The following is a 22,885-nucleotide window of genomic DNA, read 5'->3' as shown; positions in this document are numbered from 1 at the left end:
GGCTCCCACATGCTCCCATAGATGCCAGGACACAAAGAAAAGTCAGTCCAGCCTGGGAGTGAGATAATATTGTGTTTTGGTCCTGTGACTTACCTCTGACCGTGAGGTTCTCTGGGATATGTAGTTTTCTTCTGTAAGCTGAACATTTGACACAAGTTTTATATGATGTTGTGATATGGAATACTGATAGCAAAATAACAAAATTATAAAACCATGACACCTCCGTTCAGCTGCAGCTCATCCCAATTCTGCCATGCCATGTGCAGGGTACCCTCCATCCAGATGCAAATATACCCAATGCTGCCATGCCATGTGCAGGTTGCCCTCCATTCATCTGCACCTCAACCCAATGCTGCCATGCCATGTGCAGGGTGCCCTCCATCCAGCTGCAGCTCAACCAAATAAAGCCATGCCATGTGCAGGCTGACCTCCATACAGCTGCAGCTCAACCGAATGCTGCCATGACATGTGAAGGGTGCCCTCCAACAAGCTGCAGCTTGAACCAGTGCTGCCATGCGATGGGCAGGATGCCTTCCATCCAGTTGCAGTTCAACCCAAAGCTGCCATGCAATGGGCAGTGTGCCCTCCAGCTTCAGCTAAACCCAAAGCTGCCATGCCATGGGCAGGGTGCCCTCCATCCAGCTGCAGCTCAACCCAATGCTCCAGTGCCATTGGCAGGGTGTCCTCCATGCAGCTGCAGCTAAAATCAGTGCTGCCATGCCATGTGCAGGGTGTCCTCCATCCAGCAGCAGCTCAATCCAATGCTGCCATGCCATGTGCAGGCTGCCCTCCATCCAGCTGCAGCACATCCCATTGCTGCCATGCCATGTGCAGGCTGCCATCCATTCAGCTGCAGCTCAACCCAATGCTGCCATGACATGTGAAGGGTGCCCTACATCCAGCTGCAGCTCATCCCAATACTACCATGACATGGGCAGTGAGCCATCCACCCAGCTGCAGCTCAACCCAGTACTGCCGTGCATTAGGCTTGGTGCCCTCCCTTCTGCTGCAGCTCAAAACAATGCAGCAATGAAATGTGCAGGGTGCCCACCATCCAGCTGCAGCTCAACCCAGTGCTACCATGATATATGCAGGTTGCCCTCCATCTAGCTGCAACTCAACCCAATGCTGCCATGCCGTTGTCAGGGTGCCTTTTATCCAGCTGCAGCTCAACACAATACTGCCATGACATGGGCAAGGTGCCCTCCATCCAGCTGCAGTTCAACCCTGTGATGCCATGCCATGTGTAGGCTGCCATCCATTCAGCTGCAGCTCAACCCAATGCTGCCATGCTATGTGCACGGTGCCCTCCATCCAGCTGCAGCTCAACCCAGTGCTGCCATAGCATGTGAAGGGTGCCCTCCATTCAGCTGCAGCACAACACAATGCAGCAATGAAATATGCAGGGTGTCCTCAATCCAGCTGCAGCTCAACCCAATGCTGCCATGCCATGGGCAGGATGTTCTCCCTCTACAGCTCATCACAATGCTGCCATGCCATGTGCAGGGTGCCCTCCAGCCAGGTGAAGCTCAACCCAATGCTTCCATGGCATGTGCAGGTTGCCCTCTGTATGGGAGATTGGTAATCACAGCCTGAACCACTGATTAATCAGCTGAGGCAAGTGTCGAGCACAGGTGAGAGTAATGTAGCTGTGCTCCCGGAAGGGGTGGAGCTCGACTCCACCTCCTCTGATATCTCATTTAATGGCTGGCCTCACTGAGGCAGCATCTGTTGGAGATTGCTCATCAGTGAAGATCACCCCAGCTTCTTCAGCAAAGGCATCACCACTGGTGAGTTCCTCTCTTGCTTATACCTTCTGTACATTTGTTACCATCCTTGTTAACATCCATATGGTTACCACCTATACATTTGGCGAGCCAGCCAGGAGTCACTGACTCAGCACCTATAAATATAAGAGAAAAAATGTCTTTTGTCTTGAATATCTTTAGTTGGTTAAAGGGGGAGAAGACCACCCCTTTAGTAAAGATCCTCCCTGGACAAATCCCAGGGTTTGAGGCATCCCCATATTATCAACTGGCAACAATTATTGAACAATGGAACTCTTTACGAGTAACAAATAATAGGGGCCCCTATCATCTAACTGCATATTTCCAGGGACTGCAAAAAGATATTTTGATTACAAAAGAAAGAAGAATGGCTGCGTCTTTGGCAGCTTGGCCACTACTAAATGCCTTAAATCAGGCAGAGATAAAATCAAAACAATATTGATCATGAAAATAAATTATTAAAGGCCCACATTGAAAAACTGGAGGGTGAGATCAATCTGTTGACGGGGAAGAATCCGTCATTTTTTTTCATCCAACCCTCAAATTAGATATATTTCATTAAATGATGATCAGGATCCTGAAAGAACAGATCAAAATAAGATTACTAAATCTGACCTAGAGGAGCCACCTAAGACAGACTTACTAAAGTCCATCCGGTAGTAACTCAGAAAACAAAGAAAATTCAAGATTGACCAGCAGGGGTGCCCCCCGAACAATGGCCCCCTGCTGAGTCTTACTTACATGTAACTGCCCGTCCATACACACCCACCGAACTCATGGGCCTAGTGCAACAATTCAGGCAAAGGCCGAAGGAAAGTGTTCCAGCTTGGTTATTACGGTTATGGGATTCGGGGGCAGAAAGTGTACTGGTTAGTGGCCCCGAAGTATCCAAGCTGGCAACGATAACAGTCCATCCTGCCCTTAGGCAGAGATTGTATGCAGGGACCCAGCTCCCTGAGGAAAATCATTCAATTGTAGACTGGTTAATGGCTGCCTGCTGCATGGTGTGGCCAAATAAAATGGATATGCCAGTAAATATGGGGATGTTGTCTTCTATGGAAGACCTTCAAAACTATATATGAGAATTAGGCATTTGAGAGGCTATCTACGAAGATACATTTGATAGCCCTGATATGGTAAGATTCTCCGCAGGAATGAGGGACTTAATTTTACAACAAGCTCCCTCACATATGTATGGAACACTGGTTTTCATACTCAACCCATTAGTAGCCACAGAAGCAGCAGTCCAACAAGCTGTCCAATCGGTAGCAGACCTTGGGGAAACTGAGCGCCTACGAACTAAGCACAATATCAGGGTGACTGAAGATGCTGAGGCTTTTCCAATAGTGCAAGCCAGAAGATCGGCCCCTCAGACTCCTCGGGCAGGACCTGTTAGAGTGTCCCGAAAACAAATGTTCAATGATCTACTCCGAGCAGGTGTTCAATTTTCAAGAATTGATGGTCAACCCAATCATGTTCTCCTTCAGCTGTGGAAACAGCTGAAGGATGAACAAAAATTTCAGAACAACCCCAAAAGACCAAGGATAAGACTTACAGAGCGGCGACCAACAACAACATGGAATTTAGAAGACTTTGTAGTTCCGAGTAGGAAAAAGAAGCCGCCTCAGGTGCCTGAGGTCACGATACCAGAGGCATCAAAGGTATAAGACTTGAACCTGTCTCAGTTCATGGTGTGACAAGGGACGTCAGTCCCCCTAGGGCCTCTAGATGGGACTGGAGGCCCTATGTAGAATTGACGATATTTTGGTCCCGAAAGAATGTACAGAAGGTTATGGCCCTAGCTGACACTGGGGCAGAGACATCTATAATATATGGAGACCCAACCAAATTCAAAGGTAATAGAGTGATGATTGGAGGTTTTGGGCGACAGACCATTCCAGTCACCCAAACCTGGGTAAAATTGGGGGTTGGGCGCCTCCCACCACGGGAGTACAAGGTATCCATTGCTCCAATTCCGGAGTATATATTAGGAAGTGGTATCTTGTGGGGTCTGGCTCTCCACACAACGGTGGGAGAGTTCCAGCTGCGGCAGAGATGCATTGGTATCTGGGCAATTCAGACAATACTGAGAGGCCATGCAAAACATGAGCCTATTTGTCTGCTGAAGCCGCGCCAGATTACTAATGTAAAACAGTACAGACTTCCGGGTGGACAGGATGAAATAACAAAAACGGTGCAGGAATTAGAAAGAGTGGGTATTATAAGGTCTGCACACAGCCCATACAACTCCCCAATATGGCCAGTGCGAAATCCGGATGGAACATGGAGGATGACAGTAGACTACAGGGAATTGAATAAGGTCACGCTGCCCGTTCATGCGACTGTACCCAATATTGCCTCCCTAATGGACACATTAAGCAGGGAAATTAAAACATATCACTGTGTCCTAGATTTAGCGAATGCATTCTTCAGTATTCCAACCAATGAAGAATCGCAAGATTAGTTTGCATTTACTTGGGAAGAGAGGAAATGGACTTTCCAGGTCCTACCACAAGGGTACGTGCATTCGCCCACCTTTTGTCATAATTTAGTGGCGCATGATCTGGCTAAGTGGGAAAAGCCAAATAATGTCAATTTATATCATTATATTGATGACCTCCTGTTAACATCCGATTCATTAGAGGCAGTGAGACAAGCAGCAGATTTGTTGGCAGCTTATCTGCAGAAAAGAGGGTGGGCTATTAACCCACAGAAGGTGCAAGGTCCGGGGTTATCTGTAAAATTCCTGGGAGTAACTTGGTCCGGGAAAACCAAAGTACTACCCAGTGCGGTAGTAGATAAAGTCCAAGCATTTCCAGTTCCTACAACATCAAAACAGCTGCAAGAATTCTTGCGTACATTGGGGTATTGGCGCTCCTTTATACCTCATTTAGCTCAGCTATTGAGGCAATTGTATAAGCTTATGAAGAAAGGTCAATCATGGAATTGAGGGAAGGTAGAACAGGATGCTTTCCAACAGGCAAAACTGGCAGTTAAACAAGCTCAGGCATTGGGTATATTTGATCCGACCCTCCCAGCTGAACTAGATGTTCATGTTACCCAGGATGGTTTTGGCTGGGGCCTGTGGCAACGCCAGAGTTCTGTTCGAACCCTAATTGGATTCTGGTCTCAGGTTTGGCACGGAGCAGAAGAAAGATATAGCATGATTGAGAAACAGTTATTGGCTGCCTATTCAGCGTTACAAGTGATAGAACCGATAACACAAACAGCAGAGGTCATAGTTAAAACTACATTACCAATCCAGGGGTGGGTAAGAGATTTGACTCACCTTCCTAAGACAGGGGTGGCCCAAGCACAAACAGTAGCACAATGGGTCACCTATCTAAGCCAGAGAAGCAGCCTGTCTTCATCTCCACTTAAAGAAGAATTACAGAAGATCCTAGGCCCAAAGAGGTATCACAGTGATACACCAAAAGAACCGATGGTTGCTCCACCAGAGAAGAGTCCCATTCAGGAAGGAAGATATCCTATTCCTGAAGATGCCTGGTATACGGATAGGTCCAGCAGAGGCAACCCGAGCAAGTGGCGAGCAACAGCATACCATCCCTCTACTGAGAACATCTGGTTTGATGAGGGGGATGGTCAGAGCAGCCAATGGGCAGAATTGTGAGCCGTGTGGATGGTCATAACTAAAGAACCTGGTGACGGCGTCCTGAATACCTGTACAGATTGTTGGGCTGTGTACCGGGGGCTCACTCTGTGGATTACACAGTGGGCTACCTAGGAATGGACTATCCACACCCGACCGATTTGGGGTAAAGACATGTGGGTAGACATTTGGAATACAGTCAAACACAAGACAGTATGTGTCTACCATGTCTCTGGTCATCAACCCCTGCAGTCACCAGGAAACGATGAAGCTGACACACTGGCCCGAATCCAATGGATTGAGAATTCACAATCTGAAAATGTTGCCCATTGGTTACATCAAAAGCTACGGCATGCTGGACAGAAGATAATGTGGGCGGCCGCTAAAGCATGGGGGCTGCCTGTACAACTATCTGATATCATCCAAGCATGTCAGGATTGCAACGCTTGCTCAAAGATGAGACCAAGACCATTGCCTGAAACAACATCCCACATTGCTAGAGGATATAGTCCTCTTCAGAGACGGCAGGTCGACTACATTGGGCCCCTCCCTCGGTCTGAGGGGGCGAGATATGCCCTGACCTGAGTTGACACCATAAGTGGACTGCTGCAAGCCTATCCTGTACCAAAGGCAAATCAAGCGTACACAATTAAGGCGCTTACTAAACTGATGTCTGCGTACGGGACACCTCAAATTATCAAGAGTGACCAAGGGACTCACTTTACTGGAGCGATGATACAGCGCTGGGCAGAAGAAAACAACATTAAATGGCATTTCCACCTGCTATATAACCCAACAGGGGCAGGCCTTATTGAACGCTACAATGGTATCCTTAGGACTGTCCTGAAGACAGACTCTCAGTCCCTGCAGGGGTGGATGAAAATATTATATGAAACCCTGCGGGACCTGAAGACCTCGGGATGGCAGACCCAGTGACCTGAAAATATTACAAACTATATGGGCCTCCCCACTTAGGATCCAAATTACAGGTACTGATAATGAGGTAAAACCGCAGGTTGGTAATGAAAACAATCTTCTGCTCCCTGCCCCTGATAATTTAAAACTGGGAATCCGTAAGATAAATTGGCCCTGGAAGGTGCAGGTAGGACCCAAGTGGTGTGGCCTACTTGCACCTTGGGGGAGATTATTGGAGGTGGGAGGTTCAGTCACCCCCTCGGTGATAGGTACGTGGCCTACTGACATCGTGGTCAATACTCCGGTCTTTATTGCTAAAGGGACACCTATCATGTCCCTATGGCAGATCAAGACTCTTCCTCTGGTGCCAAATATAGTTATATAGCCGCAGATATCTGGCTAGAGCGTATGGTATCGGAGGCCGGGACACAATACAGTACAAGCAGAAGTATTGACCCAAGATAAGAATACGGCCTGTATCTTGCCCTGGAGGGCGGATCTTCCTCTCCAGGTACCTTTGAAGCATTTGTATTATTCTCCTTAAGATTCTAAGCCTCTAGGACCATCAGAGAACGATTCCTTTGGACTGATGAAATGCAGATGGACTTGCACCTTAAGATGGTGTTTCTGTTGGGTTTGGGGTAGGGTTGGTTTTAGGATTGGGGTTTAGGGTTTGTGTCTGTGTGTGGTTTGGGTTTGGGGTGGGGTTGGTTTTAGGTTTGGGTGTGTGTCTATGTTGGGTTTGGGTTCTTTAGGGTTTGTTCTAGGTTTGGGATTTGGGTTTGTGTCTCTGATGGGTTTGGTTTCTTTTGGGTTGGTTTTAGGTTTGTGTTTTGGGTTTGTGTCTATGTTAGGATTGGGTACTTTAGGGTTGGTTTTATGTTTGGGGTTTGGGTTTGTGTCTATGTTGGTTTGCTTTTGGTGTATGGTTGGTTTTAGGTTTGGGGTTTGAGTTTGTGTCTATGTTGGGTTTGGATTTGGAGCAGGTTTGGTTTTATGTTTGTTGGTTTTAGGTTTGTGTCTATGTTCGGTTTGGGGTAGGTTGGTTTTAGGTTTGAGGTTTGGGTTTGTGTCTCCACTGGGTTTGGGTTTTGTCTTGGTTTGGTTTTAGGTTTGGGGTTTGGGTTTGTGTCTCTGTTGGGTTTGGGGTTGGGTTAGTTTTAGGTTTTGGGTTTGGGTTTGTGTCTGTGTTGCTTTGGTTTTGGTGTAGTGTTGGTTTTAGGATTTGGGGTTTAGGGTTTGTGTCTGTTGGGTCTGGGTTCTTTAGAGTTGGTTTTAGGTTTGAAGTTTGTGCTTGTGTCTATGTTGGGTCTGGGTTCCTTAGGGTTGTTTCTAGTGTTGGGGTTTTGGTTTGTGTCTATGTTGGTTTGGGTTTGGGTTAGGGTTGGTTTTATGTTTGGGGTTTGGTTTTGTGTTTATGTTGCATTTGGGTTCTTTAAAGTTGGTTTTATGTTTGGGGTCACATTGGTTTTAGGTTTGGTGTTTGTGTTTTTGTCTATGTTGTTTTGGGTTTGGGGTTGGGTTACTTTTAGTTTTGGGGTATAGGGTGTGCTTCTCTGATGGGTTTGGGTTTCAGGTAGAGTTGGTTTTAGGTTTGGGGTTTGGGTTTGTGTCTATGTTCATTTGGGTTCTTTAGGGCTGGTTCTAGTTTTGGGGTTTGGGTTTGTGTCTATGTTGGGTTTGGGTTCTTTAGGGCTAGTTTTAGGCTTGGGGATTTGGTTTGTGTCTATGTTGGGTTTAGGGTAGGGTTGGTTTTAGGTTTGGGGTTTGGGTTTGTGTCTATGTTGAGTTTGGTTTCTTTAGGGTTAGATTTGGGTTTGGGGTTTGAGTTTGTGCCTCTTTTGGGTTTCGGTTCTTTACAGTTTGTTTTAGGTTTGGGGTTTGGATATGTGTTTCTGTTGGGTTTGGTTTCTTTAGGGTTGGTTTCAGGTTTGGGGTTTGTGTTTGTGTTTATGTTGGGTTTTGGTTAGGCTTCGGCAATGAATTAGGGTTAGGGTTTGATGTAGGGTTTGGGATAGCGTTTTGGTTAGGTTTAGGGTTGTGAATCAAGAGAGCAGCTGTTCTACATTTTGAGAACAGCCTCTTGCACAACTTAAGCAGATACAGCTTGGGGGACAAGGGGCTGGTGTGAATGTCAGCTAAGGAACAGAACTGGGAGTGGGTCACAGAGTTTGCTGTCAAGGGAAGATTAGAAAGCAGAATAGATGTGCTGCTGTTGAAGATAACATGGCAGAACAGATGCCTCAGCTGGACGCAGCATCAGTGAAAACCAGCCTGGGCAGCCCCCCTTAATTGGTTGGGCATTTATAGCGAGAATGGCTATTAGCATTCATCCCACCACCACCAGAGATGTTAATTAATGCTTAGAATTTCTGCCCATGTCCTTGGAATGAATGACCACGGATAAGCTATGCCTATCAATGGAATGAATGACCACAAATAGGCTATGCCTACCTATGGGTATTCACTTTTTCTCTGGGTGTGTGGGTTGCTGCAGCGATCCCCATGCACCCAGCGCCACAATAAAGGGAACAGAATCCATTGGCGTGTCACATTCCTGTGTTGGTTTTCTCAGCTGCACTATGACCATGGCTTTAGGGTCATTTGGGGGCACTTATGGGGTCATTTTTGGGTCATTTAGGGTCTTTTGGGGTCATCTGGGCGGACTTGGGGTCACAGATCTTCTTCCAAAGTCCCTTATTTTAAAGGAGATGTCACGATCCAATGAGAGGAGTTGCTGGCTATCTGTATAGGAAGAAACAATAATTAACGTGTGTTACATATACACACACCTATATGCATATATATTCATGGAATCACTGACGGCACTCCCCCAGCATCAAATTCCCTTGTGGTACACACTGGATTTCCCTGTGTTTCTCCAGCACACACCGAGTGCACCCAGCTCCTTGGGCAAAAGCAGTTCCATGGAGAGATTTGCCCTTTCCAGAGGCTGGAAAGTCCCAAACTGCTTTTCCCAACATGTTCTTTACATGTACTACAGGGACCTCATCTCCCTCTGCAGTATGCAGGGGGCTGGACTGGGTTGGATCATCACAAGTGACAGATCCTCTAGTACTGACCTACCAAGTGGCTTCTGACCAATGCTTCTACCAGTGCTTCAATGTTCCACCACCTGTTGTTTTCAACATAGCTTTCAACAACCCATTGTATCATTCAACTTTACCAAAGGCTGGTGCATTGTAGGGGATACGATAAACCCACTCAATGCCATAATTTTTGGCCCAAGTTTTTATAAGGGAATGTTTGAAAGAAGACCCATTATCAGACTCAGTTCTTTCTGGGGTGCAATGTCTTGTTTCTTGTTTCTCAAGACCCAATATGGTGTTTTGGGCGGTAGCATGGGGTACTGCGTATGTTTCAAGGGCATATTTCTTTTCTAGTAGTTCACTGAATGGTGGGGCCTCTTTAGCATGTGACACCGCTTCTGCTGGTGATATTCCAAATTTTTTACCTTCAGGCCAGTCCATGATCACCTCTAATATTCTCTGAGGTCAGTGCAAAGCAAGTGGATGACACTTGGTAGCAATTTCATATGAAATGTTCTCCTCAGGAAACCCACTTGGTTCATTTGATGACATCTAAAAACAAATACTCAGGCTTTTGTAACAGTCAAACTCTGAGCAAGTGAAATGTAATGAGGTCTGAGTTCTCCCGCTGCTCAACCAACAGCCTCCCCTGCAGAGATCTCCCCATCATGGCATCATTTATGTTAGAAGTGACCTCTCAGGCCATCCAATTTTTAAGTCAGATAAGATCTGCTGTGGGAATACAAGAAAAGCTGTTCACAGCAGCAGCTGTGGAGCAAGATAAACAGCATGAGAACCAAGGACACCTCTGCAAGGAGAAGAGTCTCACAGCTCTCATTGGATATGTGCCTGCATGGACAGTTGAAAAGTGTTTTGTAGAATGCTTTGTTGACATGTAAGGTGTTTGGGAAAGTTGTAAGGGCGGATGGGAAAGTTAGAAAATAACAACTTGTGAAGGTATATAAGGGATGTGAGAACTTGTAATAAACGATTTGGATCATTCACATCTGAGTCCGTGCCAAGTCGCTGCACAGCTACATTAGAGATAATAGAAAATACAACTATTGATGCAATACAAGCGCTAAAAGTAGAAGTTTCAATGTTAAGTAAGATAGTACTGCGGAATAGAATGGCGCTGGACTTAATAACATCAAAGGAAGTTTGTGTAATGATAAATCAGAGCTTCTGGGCTTATATAGATGAGATGCAAAGAGTAGAGATTCATTTGCAGTCTATGTGGGAACGTAATAAACGATTTGGATCGTTCACATCTGAGTCCGTGCCTGAGACGCTGCAAACGGCGCCCACAATGTGGGGCAAATCAACCCGCGGCTGAGCGAGCCCGGTCCGGCAGCGTCGCCTGACTGAACTTCGGAGAGACTGTTTCGTGCGCACCCGCCCCGTTCTGCAGGACAGAAGGTGAGCAGTAGGAACTATGGGGAGCTCACTAACGAGGGAGCAACGAGTACATCTCAAAGTATTACGATCAGTGTTACTGTATCAGGATAAGACTGTGTTTACTTCAGCATTAGCTACTCTTCTTAAATGGATAAGCAAAAATGTCCCTGAATTTCCAAAAAGTGAGTTCTCTCTCGATGGAGAACTTTGGGAAAAAATCGGCTCAAAACTCTACGAGGCTTCTCTCGCTAAAGACAGAACGGCTGCTAAGCTGTTGCCCGTTTGGAGCCGGATAATGGAAGGGATTAAGCAATCACGACGGGAAAGAATTTCTTCAGACCATTCCCTGCCGCCCTCCATCCCACCCCCGCCGCTGCCTCTCGCTGCGGGAAGCGGCCCGTGCCCGGATTTCACTGGCGGCTCCAACCCCCTCCCCCCCCGATTCGGGGAGACGAAAAGCCACAAAACCCCCCCCTCGCACTCCCGCCGTTCGCTCCTCCCCCGACGTTGTCCGCGTTGCCGCCCTCTACGGCGCCCCCCCCCTTTGCCTCACCTACGACGTTCATCGCGCTGCTTCCGCCTCCCGTTCCGCCCACGACGCTCGCCCCGCCCCCGCCCGTCGCTCCGCCTACGACGTTCGTCGCCCCGCCCCCGCCCTCTGCTCTGCCCACGACGCTCGCCGCGCCTCCGCCCTCCGCTCCGCCCACGTTATTCTCTGCGCCTCTGCCTTCCGCCCCCCCCCACGTCGTGCGCTGCAGCGTCTGTGCAGCCGACGTGTAACGTGATTAAAGACACGGACGGATCGAAACCAGGGGATCGTTTTGACACTGGTCCAGTATATCCGGAATGTTAATCGGGCACATTTCCTCCTGATGATAATTTGAAGGGAGCAGTAACGACAAATTTCCCTACAGCGTACTGTGGTGTCTTAGAGCAGTGCAGAAAAGAAGCAATATTAAGGGGTGATGCTGACACGTTGCAAACCTTTCCTGTGTTGTATCAGCCAAATCAGGTCCCCCGTTGGGAATCCCTGCCTTATGAGGCAGTGAAAGAGCTAAGGAAGTCAGTGAGAACATTCGGAGTTCAGTCTACCTTTACATATAATCTTTTGGTTGCAACTGGTGATAGTTATGTTATGACCCCTCATGACTGGAAAAGTGTGTTACGAATGATCCTCTCTCCCATGCAATACACCGTGTTCATGACTGAATACCGGGAACAGGCTGCCGTCCAGGCCTTGAATAATTTGAACAACCTAAATCATATTGGCCTAGAGGAACTCATGGGGGAGGGGGCCTGGGCAACACCTCAGGCACAGGCACAGCTGGACAGGAAATGCCTGGAGCAAGTTAAGACTTTGGTGTTGCGTGCTGTCCGTCAGGTTCCTGATATTAATTCACCCGATGCTTCATTTACTTCAATTAGGCAAGAGGCTACTGAGCCTTACATTAAATTTCTTGACCGTTTATAAAATTCATTAGAGAGACAAGTAGAAAATGAAGCTGCCCGAAATGTCTTGCTTAAGCAATTAGCAGTAGAAAACGCAAATGCAGACTGTTGAAAGGTTTTACAGTCCCTAAAGAATGCAGACCCATCAATTACTGACTTGATTAAAGCCTGTCAAGATGTAGGCACAGAAAGTCATAAAATGGCCCTGCTAGCAGATTCATTGGCAACCCAACTTGATGCAGGGACAGCTCAAAAAGTAAAGTGTTACAATTGTGGGGAACCAGGTCATGTCCAACAGGACTGTAAAAAGCCCAAGCGAGCAAATAAAAATGCTTCTGCTGTTCCAACTCGACCCTGTCCACGGTGCAGGAAGGGGCTACACTGGGCTAGAGACTGCCGATCCAAACTTCCTGTTGCTGCACAGCCCTGCGATCTGCTGGGAAACAGCAAGAAGAGAGTGAGACCACGCGCTATGACAGCAAATACGGTCCCGACTCAGCCAGATGCTGTCTGGCTAGCTCACTCAGACCAGCCACCGTTGGCAGCGCAGGAGTGGATTTGTCCACTGCCCAGTCAGTGACACTGACTGATAGCACCGTGACTCTCATTCCAACAGGGGTAATGGGTCCCCTTGGGTACGGGTGTAGCGCCCTCTTGTTAGGACGTTCTTCTGTTACAAGGATGGGACTTTTTGTTTTACCTGGAGTTATAGATGCTGACCATACCGGGGAAATTAAGATAATGGCATGGACACCCTCACCCCCCTGTTTTATTCCAAAAGGCCAAAAAATAGCACAATTAGTCCCTTTTCATTCTATGACCAAACCTGGTATTAGAGATCGAACCGGTGGATTTGGGAGCATAGATAAACCTGTTGTGCTATGGACCACACAACTGTCAAAAGACAAATCATTATTACCATGCTTAGTAAATGGCAGACAGTTATTAGGACTAGTGGATACTGGAGCTGATGTTACCATCATTAAGTCCAGTGGTTGGCCCTCTGAGTGGCCACTAAGAGATCCTAATTCTGCTATTGTGGGGGTTGGGGGCCTACAGCAGCCAAAACAAAGTGCCCAAATTTTATCTTTTGAAGGGCCTGATGGTCGCATTGCTCACGCTGCTCCTTACATTTTGCCAATTCCCTGTACTTTGTGGGGTCGTGATCTCTTAAGTCAGTGGGGTATGATTTTGCAGACAAATTTTCAGTGAGGGCCATTGATCGGCAGCAACCTATACCCTTAGCTTGGAAAACAGAACAACCTATTTGGGTAGATCAGTGGCCCTTAAAAAGAGAAAAGTTGCTGCACTTACATGAGTTAGTTCAAGAACAGCTAGCTGCTGGTCACATAGTGCCTACTACCAGCCCTTGGAATACTCCGTTTTTTGTTATCCTCAAGAAGAGTGGAAAATGGAGACTTTTACAGGACTTGCGTGCTGTCAATGCAGTAATTGAGACTATGGGAGCGTTGCAGCCTGGCCTTCCTTCACCCTCAATGTTACCTTCGGATTGGCCTATAGCAGTCATTGATTTGAAAGACTGTTTTTTTTTTACCATTCAGCTTCGTCCAAAAGATGCACCACGATTTGGTTTCTCAGTGCCCTCCATCAACCTACAAAGCCCTGCTCAGCGGTATCATTGGACAGTGTTACCACAAGGAATGCTTAATAGTCCAACGATATGTCAATTGACTGTAGCAAATGCATTACAACCAGTACGAAAGGCTAGACCTCATGTCCTTATTTATCATTACATGGATGATATTTTAATAGCAGCAGAACAAGAAGAGGGTCTAAAGGACGCTTTACTGCTCATCCGGGAGGCAGTCCAATCTATTGGCTTAGAAATAGCAGAAGAAAAAGTGCAACTTAGTTCTCCATGGAAATATTTAGGATGGAAAATTGCATCTCACACTATCCAGCCACAAATCCTCAAAACAGTACCTCACGTACGGACATTAAACGATCTGCAAAAGTTATTAGGAACCATTAATTGGTTGCGGCCACTTTTGGGAATTACTACTCAAGAGCTGCATCCTTTATTCAAACTACTGAAAGGAGACCCAGATCTAACTTCTAAAAGACAATTAACACCAGAAGCACAGCAATGCTTAGACTCTGTAATAACATCAGTGCAAAATCGATATAGCCATCGTGTTTGTTTATCACTTCCAGTACATCTCATAATAATATCCAACTTCTATCAGCCATATAGCTTGTTATGTCAATGGGATACCTCAAGAAAGGATCCTCTCATTATTCTCGAATGGGTATTTTTACCTCATACATTTTCAAAAACTATTACATCACGAGTGGAAATGTTTGCTATGCTAATACAACGAGGTCGACATCGTCTACAAATTCTACGAGCTCTTGACCCTGATTGCATATATGTACCCGCTACTAAAAAAGATTTAGATTGGATGCTTGCGCAGTCACTTGCTTTTCAGGCTGCTATGGCAGACTATACCGGACAATTGTCCACTCATCCTCCCAAACATCAGTTACTACATAATTTGGCTGATATCCCCATTGCTACTAATACTTTACTTTCACATGTTCCAATACCTAATGCTATTACTGTATTTACAGATGGCTCTGGCAAGACACACCAAGCAGTGATTCTCTGGCGTGCGACTGCTACACAATGGCAGTCAGACGTACATGTTGTTGACGGATCACCTCAAGTTGTAGAACTCGCTGCAGTAGCTCGAGCTTTCCAAATTTTTTCAGACCAAAAGCTTAATATAATAACTGACTCTTTGTATGTTACAGGTATCATTCAGCAGATTGAAGGATCCTTTCTTAAGGAAGTTAATAATCCGGTTTTGTTTGTACAGCTCAAGCGAGTCTTGCATTATGTTTCTCACCGTACTCTTCCTTATTTTATTATGCACATTCGATCGCATACTACATTGCCTGGTCCTTTAACTGAGGGCAACCGTAAGGCTGATCAAGCCACAGTTGCTTTTGCTACTCCTCAATTATTTGAGCAAACACAACTCTCCCATCAGTTTTTCCATCAGAACAGGAGGGCCTTACAAAAACAATTCCAACTGACAGTGGATCAAGCCCGTAACATTATTCTAACATGCCCAGACTGCCAGGCAATTGCCCCTTTGCCTCAAACTGGGACAAATCCACGTGGAACAGCCCCTCTTCAACTCTGGCAGACAGATGTCACTCACGTTCCTGAACTTGGCCGTCTAAAATACATACATGTAACGATAGATACTCATTCTTCTTACATATTTGCCACAGCACATACAGGTGAACGCAGTCGCGACGCCCGTAAACACTGGTTATCTGCTTATGCTGCTATGGGAATCCCTCATACGATAAAAACAGATAATGGGCCCGCCTATACCTCTAAGGCCACTCGAACTTTCCTTCAAGAATGGGGGGTTAGACATATTACAGGTATCCCTCATTCTCCCACTGGACAAGCTATCATTGAGCACACTCATCAAACACTGAAATCTGTTCTTAATAAACAAAAAAGGGGGAATACGGGAGACACACCACAAGAAAGATTATGTAAGGCTTTGTTTGTGCTGAATTTTTTGAATCGTGATCATACAAATACAACTCGTGTGGATCGTCATTTTGGGGCCTCCCCAGTGCTCAAGGAACGGCCAATGGTTAACATTCGAAATATGGCCACAGGGCACTGGGAAGGTCCCTTACCATTGATAACCTGGGGTTGTGGATATGCTTGTGTTTCTACAAGGACTGGCCCTACATGGGTTCTGGCAAGATATGTTCAGCCTCATCTCAAGGCAGAAAATAACACCCAGCCTTAATAATGCTTGTGATTATACGCCTTTTACTTCATTGATATTGCTTTGTAATTTGTTGTATTGCAAATAATAATTTTAGTAATGGTAAGACATAGCAGGTAACTCTTCCACATTACTGGTATAAATTTAAGAATTAGAATTATTAAGCATTATTTAGATTATTGTGTGTCTTTCCTATTTTGGCAGTAGATAGAATATAAGTTAAATAGGATTTGATGTTACCAATGCTGGAAATTATGGGAATAGCTCTTTTAGTGTATTAGTAATGTTCAGTTATGATTTTATTAGCCTATCAACTAGCCTCTTCTCAGTTTGTAAGAATAAGACCCTGGAAAAGAATCCTGGACAAATGGATGATTCTTAAACATAACAATTATTAACTCTTTTTCATCTCACTAATTGGGATTTTCAAAATATGACCATGCATCAATTGAAACAAAGGTGCTTGCTAAAAAAGCTAACCTCGGCAATTTATTCTGTTTTGAAAGCAGGTGTTCCACTTGGGCTCTGTTCCACGCACTGGCCATGCGGATGCAGTGTACAAATGGAAAATACCATTCAGACCCTGAGTAGGAAAAGAGCAAGAGAGAATCCGTGGTGGATGAGAAAGGGAAAGTGCACCTTGAAGAAGGGGACGCCCTGCTGGCACTGCCTATCGCATCCACCGCCAACATGATCCTTCTCTCTCCTTTTCTGCAGTTTTCTGCCTCTCCAGGGACAATAAGTAATAATGTGCTAGCTTAGGGGGTATTTGCTTCATGCTAACGGGATGGTCTAAAATGGATAACACAAAATTGAAGTCTTTTCTAACCCATTTCAGATTTACACAGAATTGGATTCTCAGGGATTCTTTTCCAGGTTGTAGGAACTTAGGCCGCAGGCAAAATGCATCTGATATTTTAGTGGATTTAACCATATATTTTGTCATTTGCCTTATCTCCTTTTTCATTTTCAGAATATTGTCAATCGAGGCCTTGATTGAGTTATAATGATTTTTATTAATATAATTAGTGTTATTATTTTATAGTATGGTAGTAGCTTGTCAATAAACAAAAAAGGGGGAATTGTGGGAATACAAGAAAAGCTGTTCAGAGCAGCAGCTGTGGAGCAAGATAAACAGCATGAGAACCAAGGACACCTCTGCAAGGAGAAGAAGAGTCTCACAGCTCTGATTGGATATGTGCCTGCATGGACAGTTGAAAAGTGTTTTGTAGAATGCTTTGTTGACATGTAAGGTGTTTGGGAAAGTTGTAAGGGCGGATGGGAAAGTTAGAAAATAACAACTTGTGAAGGTATATAAGGGATGTGAGAACTTGTAATAAACAATTTGGATCGTTCACATCTGAGTCCGCGCCTGAGACGCTGCAATCTGCTTCAAATGTAATGCCCCCTCTTCTATTACCTGGGCCATAAGGTCAGAGGTGGATGTAGGAGATGTGGCTGTAGAGGTTGTGACATGTGGAATCAAACTCTATATCCAGAATTAGGTTATAAAGCAGGTATGTGCTTATTCAGCACTGGGCACATGGGGATCACTCCTCCTATCATGCGCATCAGTGGACAGAAGTGTTAGAAAGTTACAGAGCAAGCATATACATATTTAACAGATTTCCAAGATATCATTATCACATTCATTGTTTTTCTGGGAACTCATTTACATGCTGTCCCTCCTACTGACACGTGCACAGTCCACAGTGGGGGTCTCACTCTGGTGGTCGTTGGGATGAAGTCAGGTTGCTTTCCTCAGGTTGCTTTGACCCAGCTCCTCCACTCAATCAGTCAAAACCAGTTTCTTTGGCTACCTTTCCTTTATTTATACCCAGCTGTATTGTCTTAACTATAGACTCAGCTGTATTGTAACTATAGGAATGTTGACGTGTCCCACTGGTCCTTTTCTTCTGACATTCCCCAAAGCCTAGGATACTTAATCTTCAAGAAAGGCCCCTACTAACCTGATTCCTACTTTTATACGGATTATGGGACAAAGAAATAAAGTAGATGTCACTGTGGGAGTCTACTATAAGCTGCTCAGCCTGGACAACGATACCAATTATTCTTAATTCTTTAAAGGAGTATCTCAAGAAGACCCTCACTTGCCCTAACATTTCACCAGCTTCCTAGAAATTGACATGGTGTAGCACACAGACAGCGGGCTCCGTGGTTTTCATGGCCAACTGAGTGTATATGAAAAACTACAAAATGAGAAGTTATTCAAGGAGTGTCTAGTGTAACTTACTACCCTTCATCAACAGTAGCAGTAGAAAGCGTGAAGGTCTGACATTAACAAACTTCTCTTCGTACTTTGCCAACTGAGAAGAGAGAATAGCCAACAACATCACAGTCAAACCAGGTGTGATTGCCAGGCTACCATCTCTTGGTGCTGTGCTCATCATCTTGAACTGAAGTTTATAGCCCACTTCCCCATAGTAGTGGTGCTAAGCAAAAAGATGAAGGCCTGCCTGTAATCACAGCCTCCAGTTATCTGCTCTAATATGGCTGTAGGGAGGCTTTGTTGGTAATGGTTCCACAGGGACCAATTGCAGCTCCAACACTCTCGAACATTTCTGAACAACATTTTGACTGCACCTCCATCATTTGCTTACAGCAGTCTTCTCTCGGCCCCCAAAGTTCACGTACACCACATACGCTGTGGGTCTCATTACTGTGCAGAAAGACCTAACGAGCCATTTCCCTCAAGTCTTCAAGACCTGAACTGCTCCTTAGGGAGGTCTCAGTGTTGCAGATTGAGGTTTCAAAGACTGCTATCCAAAAAAGGAGATGTCCTCTTTAAGGGTATTTTGTCTTACAGCAGTCACCGAGATGTCACCAAGTGCAGCACAACCCGTGTGACACAGATGGCAGCTCTGTCAGGGAGAGGGAGGTACAGCCAGCATGGGGGTAGCATTGGGGATCCAAGAGGGAAATGTACTCAGTGAGAGCTGATAACTGGAGAGTGACTGCAACAGGCAAAGATGGGAATGAATGGTGATGGAGGAGAAAGAAGGCTGTGCAAGAGGAGGGATGCAGGGGAGCAGTTGCTTGTGGCCAGATATGTGGTCAGTGCTGGTCCAACTGGGTGTGTGGGAGGCATGTGAGGGAGCTGAGTCCCCTCTAGGAGCCAGGACTACAACCTCAGGATAAGATGCCTGAATGGATTCAGCTGAATCCCTTCCCTATGGAAGTGTAAAGGTGTCCTGCAGAGCCGTGCATCCCAAGGCAGTGTGCTGGGTCAGGGACTCAGCAGCCAGCCAGGCTTGGCACTCAGCCTGCCTGGGGAGCTGCCCAGGTAGCTGTAGGGAGATGCAAGGGAGGGGGGGGGGGGGAGGGGGGAGGAGCCCCCAGTCTGCACAGAGGCCTTTTGCTGCTCAAGGTGCTGCATGAGGCTGGAGGCTCACAGCAGCACTGCATGCTCGGGGCATTGCAGAGAGAATTTAAAAAAAAAAAAAAAAAAAAGAGGACCAAACATGGGAATTCCTGCCCTTTGTTCATTTTCCTACTGTTAGGGTAGGAATGACCGGAGAAATGGGAGACAAGCTGTATATATTAACATAGCACTGAGACTGCTGTGCTGTAGCTTTGGAGATGAGTAGGTTTGTGAGCAGTATCCTTGTGTTCCATCATCGTTTCCTGGCTCGATGGACAGAATGAACATCAGCTTTGCTTATCCCATTAAGGTTTGAACTGCCTCCTCTGCAGCCAGAGCTCCAGCAGAGCAGAGCTGCATCTCTCCAGGCATGAGCTCATTTCCTTCTGCAGCACACGGTCTGAGAGCGGCTGCTCAGGGCTGTGGACAACACATTCTGTGCGGCTGAAAAACTTGCTGAATTTCTTTTAATGAGACTCCATCATTAGGACACTTGTCTCTCTCTCAGAGAGATGTCCTTCCAAGCTGTGAGCTGCCCTGTAGGATGCAAATCTTTGCCTTAGCATCTCTCTGTTACCTGAAAGCCCAGGGAGATGATGTGGTGAGATGCTAAGAGGCATGTCACATTCTACAAGTAAATCTGAGCACTCCTGCCACTTTACAGTGTACCCACCTGGGTGGCTCAGGATCACCTTCTCCAGAGCCCACGGGCAGAGGTCTCTCCTCTTCCATCCACATTCCAACTCATGACAACAATCTTAGGCTGTGCATCTGAACCAATATTACCCTCAGAGGAAGAAAACGGATAGGATTATACGGCAGGAGGAAGGTCACCAAGGAACAGTACAGGTTTGTGCTAAGAGAACTCTCACCTAACTTGACTTTCTTTCTCCTGGAGTGATTCCTCATGTCCAGGATCAGTAGATGCCCAACAGCAGCTCCATCAGTGAGTTCCTCCTGCTGCCGTTGGCAGACACACGGCAGCTGCAACTCCTGAACTTCTGTCTCTTCCTGGACATCTACCTGGCTGCCCTCCTGAGCAACGGCCTCATCAGCAAAGCCGTAGCCTGCGACCGCCGCCTGCACACCCCCATGTACTTCTTCCTCCTCAACCTGGCCCTCCTCGACCTGGGCTTCATCTCCACCACTCTCCCCAAAGCCATGGCCAACACCCTCTGGGACAACAGGGCCATCTCCTACTCCGGATGTGCTGCACAGGTCTTTTTCATTTTCTTCTTCCTCTCAGTGGAGTATTCCCTTCTCACCATCATGTCCTATGACCGCTACATTGCCATCTGCAAGCCCCTTCACTACAGAACCTTGATGGACAGCAGAGCTTGTGCCACTATGGCAGCAGCTGCCTGGGGCGCTGGGGCTCTTAATTCCCTACTGCACACTGCCAGTATGTTTTCACTGCCTCTCTGCCATGGGAATATTTTGAACCAGTTTTTCTGTGAAATCCCCCAGATCCTCAAGCTCTCCTGCTCAGCCTCCTACCTCAGGGAAGTTGCGCTTATCATTTTTATTGTCTGTTTAGTCCTTGGGTGCTTTGTTTTCATAGTTGTGTCCTATGTACAGATCATCCTTGCCGTGATGAGGATGCCTTCTGAGCATGGACGGCACAAAGCCTTCTCCACGTGCCTCCCTCACCTGGTTGTGTTTTCCCTAATAGTCAGTACTGCCTTTTTTGCCCACCTGAAGCCCCCCTCCATCTCCTTCCCCTCTATGGACCTGATGGTGGCAGTTCTGTACTCCGTGGTACCTCCAGCAGTGAACCCCCTCATCTACAGCATGAGAAACCAGGAAGTCAAGGATGCAGTGAAAAAAGTGATGATCAAATGTGTTTCAAAAACATTGAGCTGCCTATCTTTTGGAATTCATGGTATGTAATGCAGGTTTTACTGATGCATGCTCGTGTTGTTTTGTTTTGTTCAGTTTTTATAACTGAAATGTATTAAATCTCATTATTATTTTTTTAATATTGTAATGTTTTTCACTAAAATATCATTACACATACCAATTCTTCTTCAGCTTGTAACTTTGTAGTGTAGCGCAGACGCACTGTACATAATGAACTGGACTCTCTGTGAACCTTAACAGAATAAAGGATGTGCAGTCACTCTGTCTTTCCTCCTTCTTGTGAGACATTTCTAAAGCTGTTGGGGTTGGATGTTCTCAGAAACACACAGTCCAGCAGGAAGCCCATGGCTGATTGTCAAACTGTGAGCTGACTTCAGCTTGCAACAGTTGACTGGCCATCCCTGGGCTCCTGGCTGGGGTCTGTGCTTTCAGGCTCACATCTGTCAGTGCCTCTGAGAGGCCAGCAGCTGCAGCTGGTTTGCACGATGATTGTCAGGTTCCCACTTACTCATTCCCTGTGTGACTCTGAACAGGACAAGTTCTTGGATATGAGTTATGAGGTCAGAAGTGTTCAAGCTTCCTTCAGGGCTTCTTCCATTTTGTACACAGAGTTGGTTGCTGCCTCCAGGATGGTCTGTGGCAGAGGAGTCCTGCACAAAGGTCTGATAAAAGTTACCCAGCACCTACAGGAGCCATTCCGGAGCATAGGCTGTTAGGCAGAAAGCTGCCCCTAATGAGATGACTGATATGAGGAGGTCAGGAAAAGGAAACTCTTCCAGCTGGCTGCTCCCCGGGCAATTTCCAAAGTAAACATTCAAGTGTTGTTCTCAGAGCTGACCTACAGCAGCTCTCCTGTTTATGGCAAATGCCCCCTGAAAGCTGTGACCAGCTGGCTGTTCTGTCAGATGAAGCACTTCAAATTGGCATATCGTGTTTCCTTTTAGAATCCTTGAGTTGTTTGTAGTTCTAAGACATTTATCAGCACGTCCAGCCTGGCCTTGATGGCCCCATCTACAAACTTCCAGGTCCCTGTCAGCAAGCATCTCCAATTTGGCCGCATGTCCCCATTTCCCCATATCTCCATGATGTCTCCGTACTACCATGATATACTCATATCCCCATGATGTTCCCGTATCTTCATGTCCCCATATCCCTGTGACCCCTTGTCTTCGAAGTATCTCTATAATTTCATCACTGCCCATGTCCCTATTAGTCTTTTACCTCCCAGTGTCCCCAAATGCTGTGCCACAGTTCCCCAAAGGATCAGCATCACACTGTGCAGCCTCACAGGACTGGACAGGACTCAGTGATGAGTCCTTGGACAAAGCCTTGATATGGGGACAGTGTCATCTCTGGGTGGTCCTGGAGGACAAAAAGTCCATGTGTGCTGAATGCTGGGACCTGGGGGCTTTGGGCTCAATGCCATTGGGATCCCAGCACTCAGTGTTCTTCCTCTGATCCCTGGCTTCCTCCTGTTTCCCTTGGCCAGGGCAATGGATGGCTGCATGCCAGGGCTCAGTCCATGTCATGGGAGTCTGCCAAGCCCAGGGGCATCTGGGGAGTGGGAGGGGCTCTGGAGGATAAATGCAGACCTTGCCTCCTGCAGCCTCACCCAGCTCCCAGAGCACAGAGGAAGATGAAGGCAGCTGTGC

General features: G+C 46.5%; 1 protein-coding gene across 1 annotated transcript; it reads left to right on the top strand.

Moving 5' to 3' along the window:
* Positions 1 to 20,297: 20,297 nt before the first annotated feature.
* LOC146755090 (olfactory receptor 14J1-like) lies at positions 20,298 to 21,263 on the top strand. The gene has a single exon (XM_085526372.1). It carries the CDS (start codon positions 20,298 to 20,300, stop codon positions 21,261 to 21,263), a length of 966 nt encoding a protein of 321 aa, XP_085382498.1.
* The last annotated feature ends 1,622 nt before the right edge of the window (positions 21,264 to 22,885 follow it).

Source organism: Coturnix japonica, chromosome 36, assembly GCF_054131305.1.
Source record: "Coturnix japonica strain WE chromosome 36, WE-NBRP24, whole genome shotgun sequence".
Classification (NCBI taxonomy): domain Eukaryota; kingdom Metazoa; phylum Chordata; class Aves; order Galliformes; family Phasianidae; genus Coturnix; species Coturnix japonica.
Note: the sequence above shows the minus strand (reverse complement) of the source record. Positions and strands in the feature narration are given on the sequence as shown.